This window comes from Sebastes umbrosus, chromosome 8 (assembly GCF_015220745.1).
Source record: "Sebastes umbrosus isolate fSebUmb1 chromosome 8, fSebUmb1.pri, whole genome shotgun sequence".
NCBI classification, from domain to species: Eukaryota; Metazoa; Chordata; class Actinopteri; order Perciformes; family Sebastidae; genus Sebastes; species Sebastes umbrosus.
This window is the reverse complement of record NC_051276.1, coordinates 28,711,263-28,725,625: the sequence shown is the minus strand read 5'-3', so window position 1 is coordinate 28,725,625 and position 14,363 is coordinate 28,711,263. Positions and strand designations below refer to the sequence as shown.

Below are 14,363 nucleotides of genomic sequence, written 5' to 3'. Positions count from 1 at the left end.
AGAATATATATATATATATATATAAATATGTATATATATAAATATATATATTGTATATAAATATATATATATTTATTGTATATAAATATATATATATTGTATATATATAAATATATATATATTTATATATATATATATTCTATATATATATTTTTATATATATATATTTTATATATATATTAATTTATATATATATTTATTATTTTTTATATATATATATATATATATATAAAGATATAATAGCTATATAATATATATATATTTATATATATACATATTTATATATATATATATTCTATATATATATTTTTATATATATATATTTTATATATATATTAATTTATATATATATTCATTATTTTTTATATATATATATATATATATATATATATATGTATATATATATATATATATATATATATACATATATTGTTGTTGCTATTATATCTTTTTCTAATTGTTTTCTATTACTGCTATGCAGTGATATTATTTTCTGTAGTTTGAAGAAGATAATGAAAATTTCAAATAAGCCCAGTGGGTTTTCTGCCTCTTTCTGCACTGTATATTAGGCTATTTGTTATTTTGTGACGTTTGTGTTAGGGCTGTCAATCGATTAAAATATTTAATCGCAATTGATCACATGATTGTCCATAGTTAATCATGATTAATAGAAAATTAATCACACATTAAAGGGAGATTTGTCAAATATTTAACACTCTTATCAACATGGGAGTGGACAAATATGCTGCTTTATGCAAAAGTATGTCTATATTTATTATTAGATATCAATTAACAACACAAAACAATGACAAATATTGTCCAGAAACCCTCACAGGTACTGCATTTAGCATAAAAAAATATGCTCAAATCATAACATGGCAAACTGCAGCCCAACAGGCAACAACAGCTGTCAGTGTGTCAGTGTGCTGACTTGACTATGACTTGCCCCAAACTGCATTTTATCATCATAAAATGGGCATGTCTGTAAAGGGGAGACTCGTGGGTACCCATAGAACTCATTTTCATTCACATATCTTGAGGTCAGAGGTCAAGGGACCCCTTTGAAAATGGCCATGCCAGTTTTTCCTCGCCAAATTTAGCTAAGTTTAAAGCATTATTTAGCCTCTTTTCCGACAAGCTAGTATGACATGGTTCTTACAAATGGATAGTTTGGGTTTTCTACTTTTATATGATACCAATATCTTCACTTTAGTTGAGCCCGCTACAACCTAAAAATCGTCATTAATGCATTAAAGAAGTTAGTGGTGTTAAAAACAAATTAGCGTTAACTTTGACAGCCCTAGTTTGTGTATTCTTAAGTTGTGCAACAATAAATAAAAAAATACAGACTTTAGTCAATGTCAATGTGTGCTCAGTGATAATGTGTGAGCAAGTGTTGCAGTGACACGCTGCAGGAGAAATGGGACAACACAATTATGACACCCAGATCTACCCAAAAATAACAATGTGTCCTTATACCACACCTTATGACCTTGTGATTGTTATAATGTCATACGGATTAATTACCCACGATGGTGAGTCATGCTAACTTGTTTTTATTTCTTCATTCCATCCTGTATCTCCAGTTGTAATGATACAATGCTCTGAATTCCGGTTTATTGCTTCACAGGATGTATAAAGGGATCCAAAAGCCCTCAAACAACTGCTGCTTTCAAACGAGACCAGCCACCTGTACACTTATCCGTTATACACATCAAAGTCTGCAAGTCTATGAGAGGAAACCACAGAGATTGGACCTATGATTGCACCTATGAGGGTCTTTTATTTACATAAAGAAAAAAAAATCCACCAATATCTTTAATATATAAAAAAGAGATTCTTCCCATACATGAATGACCACCACAGTGGTGTTAAATCCACCAAATTGCTTTTAATAAGTCTGTTTCTGTTATTAATCTAGTTGTTTTATAAGATAAGAAATAGTGTAGTTTTGGTGTTTTATCACTAACGGGACACTGAATAACTCAAGGACATAAAGCTGGACAGGCGATGTGACAAAACGAAAGTAACTATTTTGTTGTCACCCTTTCTCCCCTCAGAATTGGCAACTGCTAGCTCCAGTCAACTGTATCTCCTCTGTGGGTGTTTGTTCTGGCTGCCAGTAACTCTAGTCCTGATTTATAGATGGTAAATATTGTGTTGTAGCTGCTTTCAAACATGAGTCAGACATTAGGACCAAAACAAAAACAAGTTTATATGTGGAGAACATCAGACACGTTTGAGTAGAAGGTGATCTATGTTAAGGTGCACACACACGTGTTTTGTAACACACCATAAGTGCTTTTTGGCTTGTTCATGTTAAGTCACTTGTTTTTTAGCACGTTCCCCAAAATGTATATAGTTTAATACTAAACTTTAAAGGTAAGGTTGGTAATGTTGAGAAACTAGCAAGAGTATGCTTGATTAAAAAAATCATCCAACCACAAACCCATCCCAGTTTTGTCAGCTCTTTTCCAATGAAAGTAGCCAGCTTAACCAAACACATGATGGAAACGACGAGTAAAAACAGACTTCCTGAGTGGTTTATATTTGTTTGATTTGGGGAAATCGAGAATACAGACTTCTCTTCGTTGCTAGAGTTGCTAAAATATGGACCGATAAAAAGCTTCTGTATGTCACAGTACTGATAATGTTACACAAAAGGAATGACTAGTATCAGTTCTGTGTGATGATGGTAAACAAAAGTGATTGTGCTAATGCAGGCCACCGGTGGAATGGCAAAGACAGTCCATCCAAGTAAAACAAATATGTCACCTATTTAATAGGACAATCGGCACCAAACGTCTGCTATCAGCGACTTTGTTCTTCTGTCTTCACCCAGAGACTCAGATATGGGTTTGATGAACTGGTTGTGGGAACAACACCTTTTTCTAATGCATCAATGTTTTTCACTACCATTTGCATTTTTGTTTTATTTTCTTGCTAAACGGGGATATCTGTCTTTGACGTACAGGTATGTAAATATAAATCCATTGATTGATTTTTATTATATACTAAAACTATATTTTAAAAAGCAATGTGTCTAATAATTATGACAGGGCACTGTTACTCTGAGAGCCTTAATACTCTCTATAATATTTTTCAGTGAAGCAATATTTTATTTACATTTTAGTAGGTTCATGATTTGTAAATAAAATTAAATATGAAATAATTAGTCCAAATGGAAGATAAGGTAATAGCAGAACTGTGTCTAAATATATTTACACTTAGTTTTAATTCATATTTATTTGCTAGTATTTTATGTGATTGTATTTTTGAAAGCAATTTGGTAAATATTTCTTTTTTTTTAATGTATTTTTTTAAATAAATTGTCTTGACAAATCTTAATCAGTCAGAACATTAAGTTGTCAATGGATAGTTGTTAGAGCAACTAACGATTATTAATCTGCATTTAATCTGATTAATCATTTGGTCAGAAAATAGTGAAAAACTGAGTATTTGTTGATGTCATCAAATGTCTTGTTTTGTCCGACCAACAGTCCAAATTCAAAACAAGTTTACAATTGCATAAAAACAGAGAAAAACAGCAAATCCTCATTTTGGAGAAGCTGCAACCAGAGAATTGTTGGCATTTTTGCTTAGAAAATGGTCTAAATGTTTATTCAAAAATCAAATATATATATTTCTTTGCACTATTTGTATTGTTTGACACTTGACTTGTATACAGACTATTTATTTATTATTTTATTGTTGGTCTTTGGAGCTTTTTATATATATTTATATATAAGCCTATTTTTTCCACATACTTATGTACATAACAGTCCAGTCTATTCTTTACCTTTATTTGTCCAGCTTTGTTGTCTTTGTTCCAGGCTATTATTTCTATTTCTGTCTAAGTACATTAAGTGAGATGCAAAAAGTCAAATTCCCTGTATGTGCACACGTACGTGGCAAATAAATCTGATTCTGAAAACAGTCTGAATGTCAACATGAATTTCTATCTTCAGGTACCTGTTTGTTTCTGTTGGAGGATGCGTCCTGGCAGTCGTCACGATGGGCATCTACAGCTCGCTTCTCTTCACCTCCACCGTCGTCTTTATTCTGCTCGTGTGCTCCGTGGATCCCAGCTGTGTCCACGTCTGGGTGTTTGGTATCCAGATGTTGTGGCAAACCTTCTGGCACCTGCTTATACAGTACAGGGAATACTACATGCATGAGCCTGTCAGCATCAGGTACTAATCTTTAATCAGTTCATCGGTATGTAAACTGGCATCTGAATGACTGACACATGAAAAGACCAAAACAAACAATGAACTGATCCTTCTAACAGTATTTCCCTGTTCCATGGAGCTCCATTATTGTACAGGAACTACTAAAACAACATCAATGACCCACATTGTCGCACTAGGTGATATTTTTTTGTTTATTTTTCATTAATCCCACATATATTGTCCTTATCATTTGATTTGTTGACAATAACAAAAACATAGAATAATACCTGTCTTGTACTTTAAAGGGACAGTGTGTAAGATTTGGCGGGATCTACTGGAGTGGTTGCAGATTGCAGCTGAGTTCCCCTCCGCTCACTCCTCCCTTTCCAAAACTGCGGTAACGTGAGCCGCAGTACCACGGTTTTGCAATCTGTGGCTCATGTTGCCACAGTTTCACAAGTGTGTTGGAGAACTACAGTGGCCTTCAGGTAACGTACAAGCGCAAAAGGCTCTCTCTAGAGCCACTGTTTGGTTTGTCCGTTCTGGGCTACCGTAGAAACATGGCGGAGCAACATGGTGATCCCCCGAAATGTTACACACTGTTCCTTTAAGATGCATACTTGGAAAGATATTACACAGCTCACAGCGACTGCTTAGTCTTAATGCATCTGTCTAACCAATATACGTAATGAGTGGAAGTCCGATAAGATGGAGACCCACTTTCTGAATATTGCATGAATACAGAAAGTTAAAATAAATAAATAAATAAAAACATTATTGGCTATTTTAAACCGAATACATACCAAAAATAATTTCTTTGGATATACCGAAAAGCTAAAACATGCTGAAAATGGATTTCTTTTCAGAATTAAACCATTTGTTTTCCGCCAACTGGAAAACTGCTGTTGAATTTGACAAAACAATCTCCCCTTAAGTTCCATTTAGTAGCTGTCCGGGAGCTTTCGACCATACCACACTGTGCTCATCAGCAGAGGGAGTTTGCTCGTAGATGTTCAAGCTGTCCATGATTCTGAGCACCTCTAGGACTTATCATCCATGTTGGCTTTTTGTCAGCTGCTGTTTCCAGGAATCAACTTTGTGATATGATTGAAAGCTCCAGAACAGCTACTAAATGGACCTTAAACTGAGACTGTTTTTTCAAGTGCTGTTTCCACTGTTAGGGGCGGGCTTTGAAACCAAGTTGTCGGATGCTATTACGCTCTGGGTAAAAACATAAAATGCAATCAAATAATTAAACATTTATTCCTCTTTCAGACAAATGTGTCATGAAATTAACAACTCTTTCACTCTCAGATTGTTTTTGGCAGTGTCCACATTGATGCTGCTCACTCAGAGAATCACTTCGGTGTCCATGGACCTCCAGGAGGAACGAGTCCTGCTAACATTTAAATCCAAAAGGGAGGCTTGTGTGATGCTTCTTCCTCTCATCAGCTACATCCTCAATTTCACCACACTGCTCGGTGGGCCTTTGTGCTCCTACAGCCGATTTGTGTCCTCAATGGCGGGGATCAGCCTTAACGCTCCACCGAATCCACTGGGTGTAGTCTTCCTAAAGTTGATGCAGGTGTTATTGCTGGAGTGGTTAAGGTATTGTCTTGTCCATTTTCTGAAACACAACCCGTATGATCCATCCAACTCTATGATTCTCTATGGCGTCCTGTGGGTTTGGAGTCTGGCGGTGGTTTTGAGGATCCAATATTATTCTCACTGGAAGGTCAGTGAGTGCCTCAATAACGCAGCTGGGTTCGGCTTTTGGGAAAAGTCACCAGGAGACTCCCCAGACTGGAGCAGACTATCCGATGGAGATTTCTGGACCATCGAAGCGTCGAGCTGTATGTCAGAGTTTGCCCGACGATGGAACGCCACAACAGCTTCATGGCTGCGTAGGCTTGTTTATATAAGGTGCAAACGTTTCCCGTTGTTCATGACTTTTAGTTTCTCACTGTGGTGGCACGGCTGTCATTTAGGTCACTTTGTGGGAATTTGGACCTGGGCGGCAACAGTGAAAGCAGATTATCATATACACAGGTACTTGCACACAAAACTGTCGTCAACATGGCGGAAAATATACACCTGTTTAAGCTGGATGAACATTCAAATGATTGTTGCTTGTATTGTTATAGCAATAGAATTCAGAAACATGTCTGGTCTTAGACTTTTGTCTCTAACACACATAGGTCTGTTTCCACTTTTTAATATAATTCTGTTCTTTATTTTATTAAAACACAATACAGATTAGTAATTAGGCTTGAACGATTTTGAAAAATATCTAATTGGGATTATTTTGACTGATATTGCAATTGCAATATGATTTGCAATATTACATAATTATTCTCATTTTCATTGAAAAACATATTAAAATAATTAGGATGTGATTTTTGCGGGGATCTGTACCAAACTAAGATGTTTTCTTAAGTCTGTAGAATATTATGTTTAGACCAGGACATCTCTGCAGCAACGACAATATTTAATTTAAAAATGGTATTTTGACACACATTTCGCATTCAACAAATATGCTCCCTCACCGTGTCATAAGATAAGATATTCCTTTATTAGTCACCACAGTGGAGAAATTTGCATGTGAGAGAGCAGCTTCAGAACACTGCAGGTCTGTGCAGCTTTTAGCATTATTCATCACATTGTTTAGATTGTGCAACCTGCACCTATTCTGTTAAGGTGTGCAAGCGTGACTGGTCATAAAAAACTGTCATATAAAATAATTGGCAGTGGTTTCCGTCAAACAAGTTCAGGCACAGCAAGTGTCCCCATCTGTCCCACATGTAAAGACAGAGAACTGAAATTAACCAGTAACCCAGATATTAAACTTAACAGACCAGTACATACTTTGTAAAGTGGTCATTGTTTGACTTCTCTCTAGTGGTGAAAAATGCTTAATGCAGCTTTGAGGTGTATTTAGCAACTAAAACAGCACGTTACAATTTCCACAATTATGCATGTTTAATGTGACGAAATGTTGTAGATTTTTGTGTGTATGTGTGTCGCCACTAGAGGTCTACTTAGCAGCACTTGAACATAGAAGTGAATTATACAGTGGAAACTGCTTATATGAATCAAAAAGCTTGGGGCAGAATAATTCCTATACAAATGCTTTTTAAATAATTTGCTTATAGCAATCAAATAGTCCGCTTACAGTGTTTATTTTGGGTCTTTTCATACGTGATGAAATATGGGGAAAAATTATAGATTTTATATTTTATTTTTATATTGTGCAATGATAGCCAACAGTTTATTTTCAGGCCTGTTAAAAATTTAGAAATGCACTGAAACCACCGCCAAGCTGGGGCTTAGTAGCCTATTTGCACTACTGACATTACTGCATTTGTAAATAGCACAATACTGTTTTTAGGCTATAGCCTAATTAAAATTTAAACTACAGTAAGTATTATAATATATTTTAATTATACACAGTACAGTGTACAGTAATTTGAAAAGGTTTAGAAACAGTCAGTACAATTCAGTAAATAGCAAAGCTGTTTTTTTCATTACTTTATATTCATATAATAAATATACAAATATCAATTAGGTGGTAACCTGCATGAGAAATAAAGAAATATATATCTATATTTTTTTTATAATAATAATCATTCGCTAATTTGACCCAGACAAACGTGATCACTATAATAGGTTTCCACTGTTTATGTACCAGGAGGCGTTTTATTTATTAATTTAATCTCAACAATATTCATTGAAAGTGAATTTTTAAATCTGTAAATGTTGTTTCTTGAGCAAAGAAAAGTATCCACTAACTTTATTGTGTGGGTTGAAATCGTAGTGTAAATGTACTTTAGATAAGAAGCCATTCGGTTTTCATCATTGCCATATTCTAAAGAAATATAGTCTGTTTAGCTGGGAAAATGTCATCAAATACAAAAACGTCTGACAAACAGAGCAACCCCAAGTTGCTCCTCGGGTGCTTTACAGCAGCCCACTGCTCCTAAATGCTTAGGATGGGTTAAATGCAGAGGTCACATTTCATGTATGTACCTGTATATATATATGATGATTGTAATAAAGTTTTTTTTTTTAAATTGTATCATTTTGATTGTTCTAGGATGTCTAACAACATCGGGTAAAGGGACCGCCGATGAAAATTACCCTCTCAGTTAACTCGGGTACATTTACGTGTGTTTGAATATTGATTGATGCACCTTGTCCCTTTTCAAATAAAGAAAATAAATTCAATTAAAATTAATAAAAATAATATTTGCTCTGCTTATCTCACTTATCTGACTGGTTCGTTCCTCATCTTGCAGCAAAGCCTCTCTTCATTATTTCAACAAGTTGCCAGTAACAATGCCCATAAATAACAACACTCCAAGGTTCCTGTTTGAGACAAACTTCTTCCAGCAGTCCTCTGGTTTGTTAATGTCCAATGTGTATATCTAAAAGAGAGGAGAGTAAATAGCACGCTTTAATGGTAAACCCATGTTTGACACCTATGATAATAACTAAAAACCTGTTACTGACTTAAAGGTTAAATGGTGTTATTAATTACACATTTACATCACCAATTCACTCAGTTGAATATCATGTGACTATGAAAAGAAACTGTGCTATTATGTACTGTAATAATCAACCCTTCAGACTACACTGTACAAGAACACGTTCCTCACCTGATGCGTTAGGTGAATGGCCACTGTGGACAGCACAGCGTAGTAAGGGAGAGTCTGTCCAGCATTGACTCCAGCTACAACCAATCCTGACATCATGGCCACCGTGAAGCCACTTAGCCATGGTTTGGTTTGCTCCTGGAACCTCAGCGCCGTAGATTTGACTCCTACCTTCATGTCGTCCTCCTTATCCTTGTTATCAAAGAAAGAACAGAGCCTCAATCAATATTTTCCTACTTTAAAATGTAGGGCATTAAGATTATGTTCTACTCCACCTTTGGTGTATGGTGCTTTCACAAGCCATAGTCTGTTTGGTCAGTCCAAATCAGAGTGAAATTTATACTTTTGGTTCCTTTTATATGTAGCCTGGTTCAGTGTCACGGTGCACAAATTAAAGCGGACCAAATTTTACAAAATAATTTGCTGAGAGCTGCCACCTCTATTAAGGGAATCGCGGATTTTGGAAGTGTTTTCGCTTTGACTTGGCACTGATCTACTGTGCGCACAAATCCCTTCTCCTCCAGTTCATCTAAAATGACTTTATAAACGTCACTATTTTTCTGGACTTTATTTAGCATATTCTGTATGTTCTCTTCGGCCCAGATGTGAAGCAAACATCCGACTTCTGCAGAGGTCCAGGTCAGTCCTCTCCGACTCACGTTAACCTGTCGTTTACCTGTGTCCATCTCAACAAATGCCAGCACATACCATGCAGTCTGCGTTTTGGTTCGCTTGGAAACAGTCCGAGACAACGGTCTTGACCCTGTTGTTTTGGTCCGCACCAGAGTATGATTACTGTGTTCACAACTGCTCATAAGAACCACACCAGGGGTTGAATCACACCAGAGTTTGATTAAAACGGACTAAATGTTGGCTTGTGAAAGCGCACTTACAGTAAACATGAGTGAACAATTTATTTTTCTAAATGTGAGCACCTGAGAATTCAATCAAATAAGCGCTTTATAGAAAACATAAATAAGAACTACGGAGATCTGTGGAGCCCCCTACTTCACCTGATGTGCATATATTGTGTCATATATCAGCGTCCACATCACTCCTGCGAAATACAGCGGGAGGCATACGGACCAATCACAGTAGCCCTTGACAGCGGACCAGCCAAGCAGCGCCCCCCAGTTGAAGGTGAGGCCTGAACAGAAGTAAAAGAAGGAAGATGAGACCAACTTTAGTTTTGCTGATGGAAAGACGTATTCATTTTAGATGTAAAACACCACAGGAGATTCTTATAGAGTACATACCCAACACAAACTGTGGCCAAAAAGTGATCCTCTTCATCAGCGGGTAGGAGATGACGAGAGATAATGAGGCAGCACCCAAAGCTATGCTGTGAAGAGCATTATGAAAACAGAGTCAAACAATGTTGCGCCATTAAATATATAAACAACTTTGCATTTGTTTCTTTATAAATTTTGGCAAGGAAAAACTGGCATGGCCATTTTCAAAGGGGTCCTTTGACCTCTGACCTCAAGATATGTGAATGAAAATGGTTTCTATGGGTACCCACAAGTCTGCCCTTTACAGACATGCCCACAGTTAAGAAGGGATCTCTTCATGGCCAGTATGAACAGGGAGAATGATTACAGCAGGCACAACTTCTTTCAATCTACATATGGGCACCTAATTATTGTTATAAGACGGACTTGAAAAAATGTGAACCTATCCTTCAAGTACCATTATTGTACTTATTTCTTTTTGCCATGAGTGGCCTCAGGGGGTATTAAACCCCAATACAAGGCAACATTACCCATGCTTTAACTGTGGGACAGCACAAGAAATAAAGCCCAAACACAATGTTTTTTGTCTGACCTACACACTTTAATATTTGTTCCATCTTCCCTGTTGTTCTTTTTAAAACGCATCACTATCCAGATCTAATGAAAACATGAAGATCACTGGGTACCTGTAATAGTTGAGGCACAAGAGAATCCCAAGTCCCACAGAAAGCTGCCCTGCTAAGAAGACTAGTGCCTGCTTCCGAGAAATCTCTCCTGACGCAATGGGTCGAGTGGCCGTCCTGGCCACCTGCACAAAAACATCATCACTTTCAATCAGACAGTGCAGAAATCATATCAGGAATGTATACTTCTAGCTGTAATATGGTAGAAAGGAGGGTTTTATTGGTTGTGATTATGTGAGTGATGGTGATGCAAGCACAGCTACATACCATTAACAGCATTTTATTGGGTATTATGGCTTTGTAAACACAGTATTTCTAATTTATAGTTATCAACATGTATGATTTCTACAAAAGAAAACACATTATTAAAAACTGCAGTAAATGAGATTGCTAAGGAAATATCGAGCTGATTAAAAATGGAGCTGACAGGGAAAAGCATAAAATCAGAGCCACGCTGTGTGGGAGTTATCATAATAAGTTTGACTAAAAGCCACCTGTTACTCTCAGCTAATATGTGAATGGCTATATATTAGTTTCATATACCTTTTTGTCAAAGTCTTTATCCCACATGTCATTGATGGTGCAGCCCGCTCCTCTCATCACCAGAGCACCTGTACCAAACAAGGTGAGCATGCCCAGATGTGGGAGGCATCCGGGGTCGGAAGCCAGAGCAATGCTCCATGTACACGGGAGGTAGAGCAGCCATGTCCCTACAATACACAAACACACCATCACTCAAGTGAACTAAACAAGAGATCAGCATTAAAATATAAGCAGGAGATTTTGACACATGTTGAGGATCCCTTACACAAGGCATTTTACTCTCAGCAACTTGCCTGGTGCTGCCAAAACAGACTGTGTTAGGTCAATGTGTGTGTGTATGTTTCTGAAAACATTTATGATTAAAACCAACAACTGTGCTCGGACCTTTTGGTTGAACTTCAAGCTGCAGATGCAGACTGACGAGACTAAAGAGATCTAAATTTAGTTAACTTGATTTGCGGATCGGTACGCGGTATCGGCCGATGCCCAGGTATCGCTATGGGTATATAGACTGAAAAAGTTAGATTGTGCATCCCTAGCAAATACCACCTTTAATATGAACTATTAGAAATATTCTTTGAAAATGCAGCTGAAAGTCAAGTTAATCTGTTAAGACTGTCTATCTTAGTGTTTCCCAAACTTTTTTTTCTGGAGACCCACTTTTTAAAAATGACAAACCGTCGCATAAATGCATAAATGCATAAATGCATAAATGCATGAATGCATAAATGAATGTTCCTGAAGATTTTTACTGCCATTTCTGGTAAACCAGCCATTTCAAAGAGATATAACTTTGAGAAATCAAAACTTCATTTTATGCATGTGCTATTGAAAAAATAGACATGTTATATACTTTATAAATGAAACCAAATAAATGCATTTAGGTGGAGTTAACAGGTTATCTCATTATATTTATTTACTCTCTTCAGTAAAACAAATATAATGTACGCAAGAATTTCATATCAGATTCAATGTTATAAGTAGGCTACAATTACTAGACCAATACAAACATTCAGGCTCCCTCATGCAGATATATATACAGTATGTCAAATAAAAGACTTGAAGAAATTCTGAAATTGTATCTAATAAAACCTTAATAAAATATCCTGTGACCCAGTGGGGTTGCGACCCAGTCCTCGGAAATGACTGGTCTATCTTAAGCTCTTTCAAGGATAGACTATTATATTCCTGTAAAGTTGATTATTACACAGTTATGGGGAAAAAAGGTCCCAAAAATGCAGATTTGACAATATTCCAAGCATCTGCACTAAAACTAATGCTGAACCAATCCCAATATTGCCTTATAAACTATTTATATTATGTCCATACAAGCAGTCTCTCAATAAAATCATTTTACAAACATACACTAATAGATGTGATGTAAAATTAATGTACTAACCAATGGGTTTGTCCAGCCTAATCAATCGGAGGTATGGTTGGATAGATGCTGGAGCTGAACTCACAACTGTAGCAGCTGATAAACTGAATGATCTTCTCCCATACTGCTGTGTTTCACATAGTCTGAGTGATGGGCGGATAGCACTCTGGCTGTAAAACACTCTTCTCAACACACTGGAATCTGAGTGGAGATTCACATCTCTCGTCCTCCCTCCTCCTTCAGTGTGAAGGAAGTTGTTCGACAGGGAGTAAAGACAGGAGTAAGAAGCTCCATGATGAATCCTCCTCAGGGTATTCAGAGTTAACCGGCTGGTCAGCTTGGCCGGGAACATGGTGTTCCTCTGAGGTCAGACGTTATCTTTTTTTTTTTCTCAGAAAATGTCACCCCTGAACACACAAATAAAAAGAAACATACAATGGTTTGTCAATGGCTTTTTCACATAGGAGGACTGGTTTGCTGCAACAAGCATTCCTTTTGTGTTGGAGTGAATCAGCTACACAAAGACAGATGTGTCAGAGAACCGTGTCCCATTTAGCTGTTTTAATGTGTGTAGCTGCAACATGAAGTATCATAACAGTCTGTCTGGTTATATTAGCTGTTTGCTGATAGATTGATAGATAGATAGATAGATAGAAACTTTATTGATCCCGAGGAAAATTCAAGTTTCCAGCATCACAGTTCCATAGTGCAAAAACATGTTAGTAAAAAGGCAGTAAAAAAAAGTTAGTAGTACAAAGTACAAAAAAATCTACCAGATATAAAAATACAAGGAGATGAAGAAAGCTGTTAAAAGTGAATATAGTGCAGGGTAACAGCTGTGATACAGGACTATTAAAAAAGTGAATATAGTGCAGAAGAGACTATTAAAAAGTGAATATAGTGCAGAAGAGACTATTAAAAATGAGTATAGTGCAGAAGAGACTGTTAAAAAGTGAATATAGTGCAGAAGAGACTATTAAAAGTGAATATAGTGCAGAAGAGACTGTTAAAAATGAGTATAGTGCATTATTATCTGAAAGTAAGTAGACAAAATTAAACTGAAAACTGCACACACTAGCTAATATTACTGTCATGCACTCAATACTGAAGTTATAATGAGTGTTAGTTGCAAACCAACTCTGCTGTTAACTCTAGCTTCAGTTTTTTTTTTTTTTTTGTTAGCTTAAATTAGCTAATTTAAACAACCAATTACTATCAAAGTTAACTTGTTTAAACCGAATAGAGTGTGAGGTAAAGGTGAGACAAACTTACACTGTAGTTTTCAGTAGAGAAACTATAAGATTGAGAGGAGACTAGCCACTGAACAGATGGGTCAATGTGGGTCAATACCATGGATGGAGAACATGCAGAGCTGCTCCACTGCTGCTACTTCATGTTATGGTCCGCCCGATTATTGCTCCGGGTGGAAAGAATGTCAGTACGCGGAACCAATGTCATCCGGAACGACTAACATCAGTCGGTACATCTGGTTCAGAAAATCACAAGAATTAAAGTTAACACGGCCACAATGAGACAAAGCCAATAACTTTAAATTGCAATTTATTATATAATATATAAACATTTATTTTCTTGGAAGTTTGTCCGGGGTGTTGTCAAAGTTTTGCTAATTTTTTTTTTTTTTATTGAAGATAATTAATTTACAAACATTAAGGCGTTGTATTTTAAACTCAATACTTCTAACA

The 14,363-nt window shown here is 36.3% G+C and overlaps 2 protein-coding genes across 3 annotated transcripts; one reads left to right on the top strand and one right to left on the bottom strand.

Annotated features, from left to right (window-relative positions):
* Positions 1-2,852: 2,852 nt before the first annotated feature.
* On the top strand, positions 2,853-6,525 carry mboat4 (membrane bound O-acyltransferase domain containing 4). Its single transcript, XM_037778423.1, has 3 exons — positions 2,853-2,974; positions 3,969-4,193; positions 5,487-6,525. Exons 1-3 carry the CDS (start codon positions 2,853-2,855, stop codon positions 6,430-6,432), a joined length of 1,293 nt encoding a protein of 430 aa, XP_037634351.1. The 3' UTR covers positions 6,433-6,525.
* On the bottom strand, positions 5,412-14,091 carry coq2 (coenzyme Q2 4-hydroxybenzoate polyprenyltransferase). Of its 2 annotated transcripts, XM_037777636.1 has the most exons (9): positions 13,933-14,091; positions 12,682-13,067; positions 11,283-11,449; positions 10,743-10,864; positions 10,081-10,166; positions 9,838-9,971; positions 8,828-9,016; positions 8,437-8,596; positions 5,412-6,182 (listed from the first exon to the last, which is right to left on the bottom strand). In XM_037777636.1, exons 2-8 carry the CDS (start codon positions 13,010-13,012, stop codon positions 8,483-8,485), a joined length of 1,143 nt encoding a protein of 380 aa, XP_037633564.1. In that variant the 5' UTR covers positions 13,013-13,067; positions 13,933-14,091; the 3' UTR covers positions 5,412-6,182; positions 8,437-8,482. The 2 variants fall into 2 exon arrangements, with proteins under 2 accessions (XP_037633564.1, XP_037633563.1); XM_037777635.1 differs by lacking the exon at positions 5,412-6,182 and having other exon boundaries at positions 7,932-8,596.
* Between the last annotated feature and the right edge of the window lie 272 nt (positions 14,092-14,363).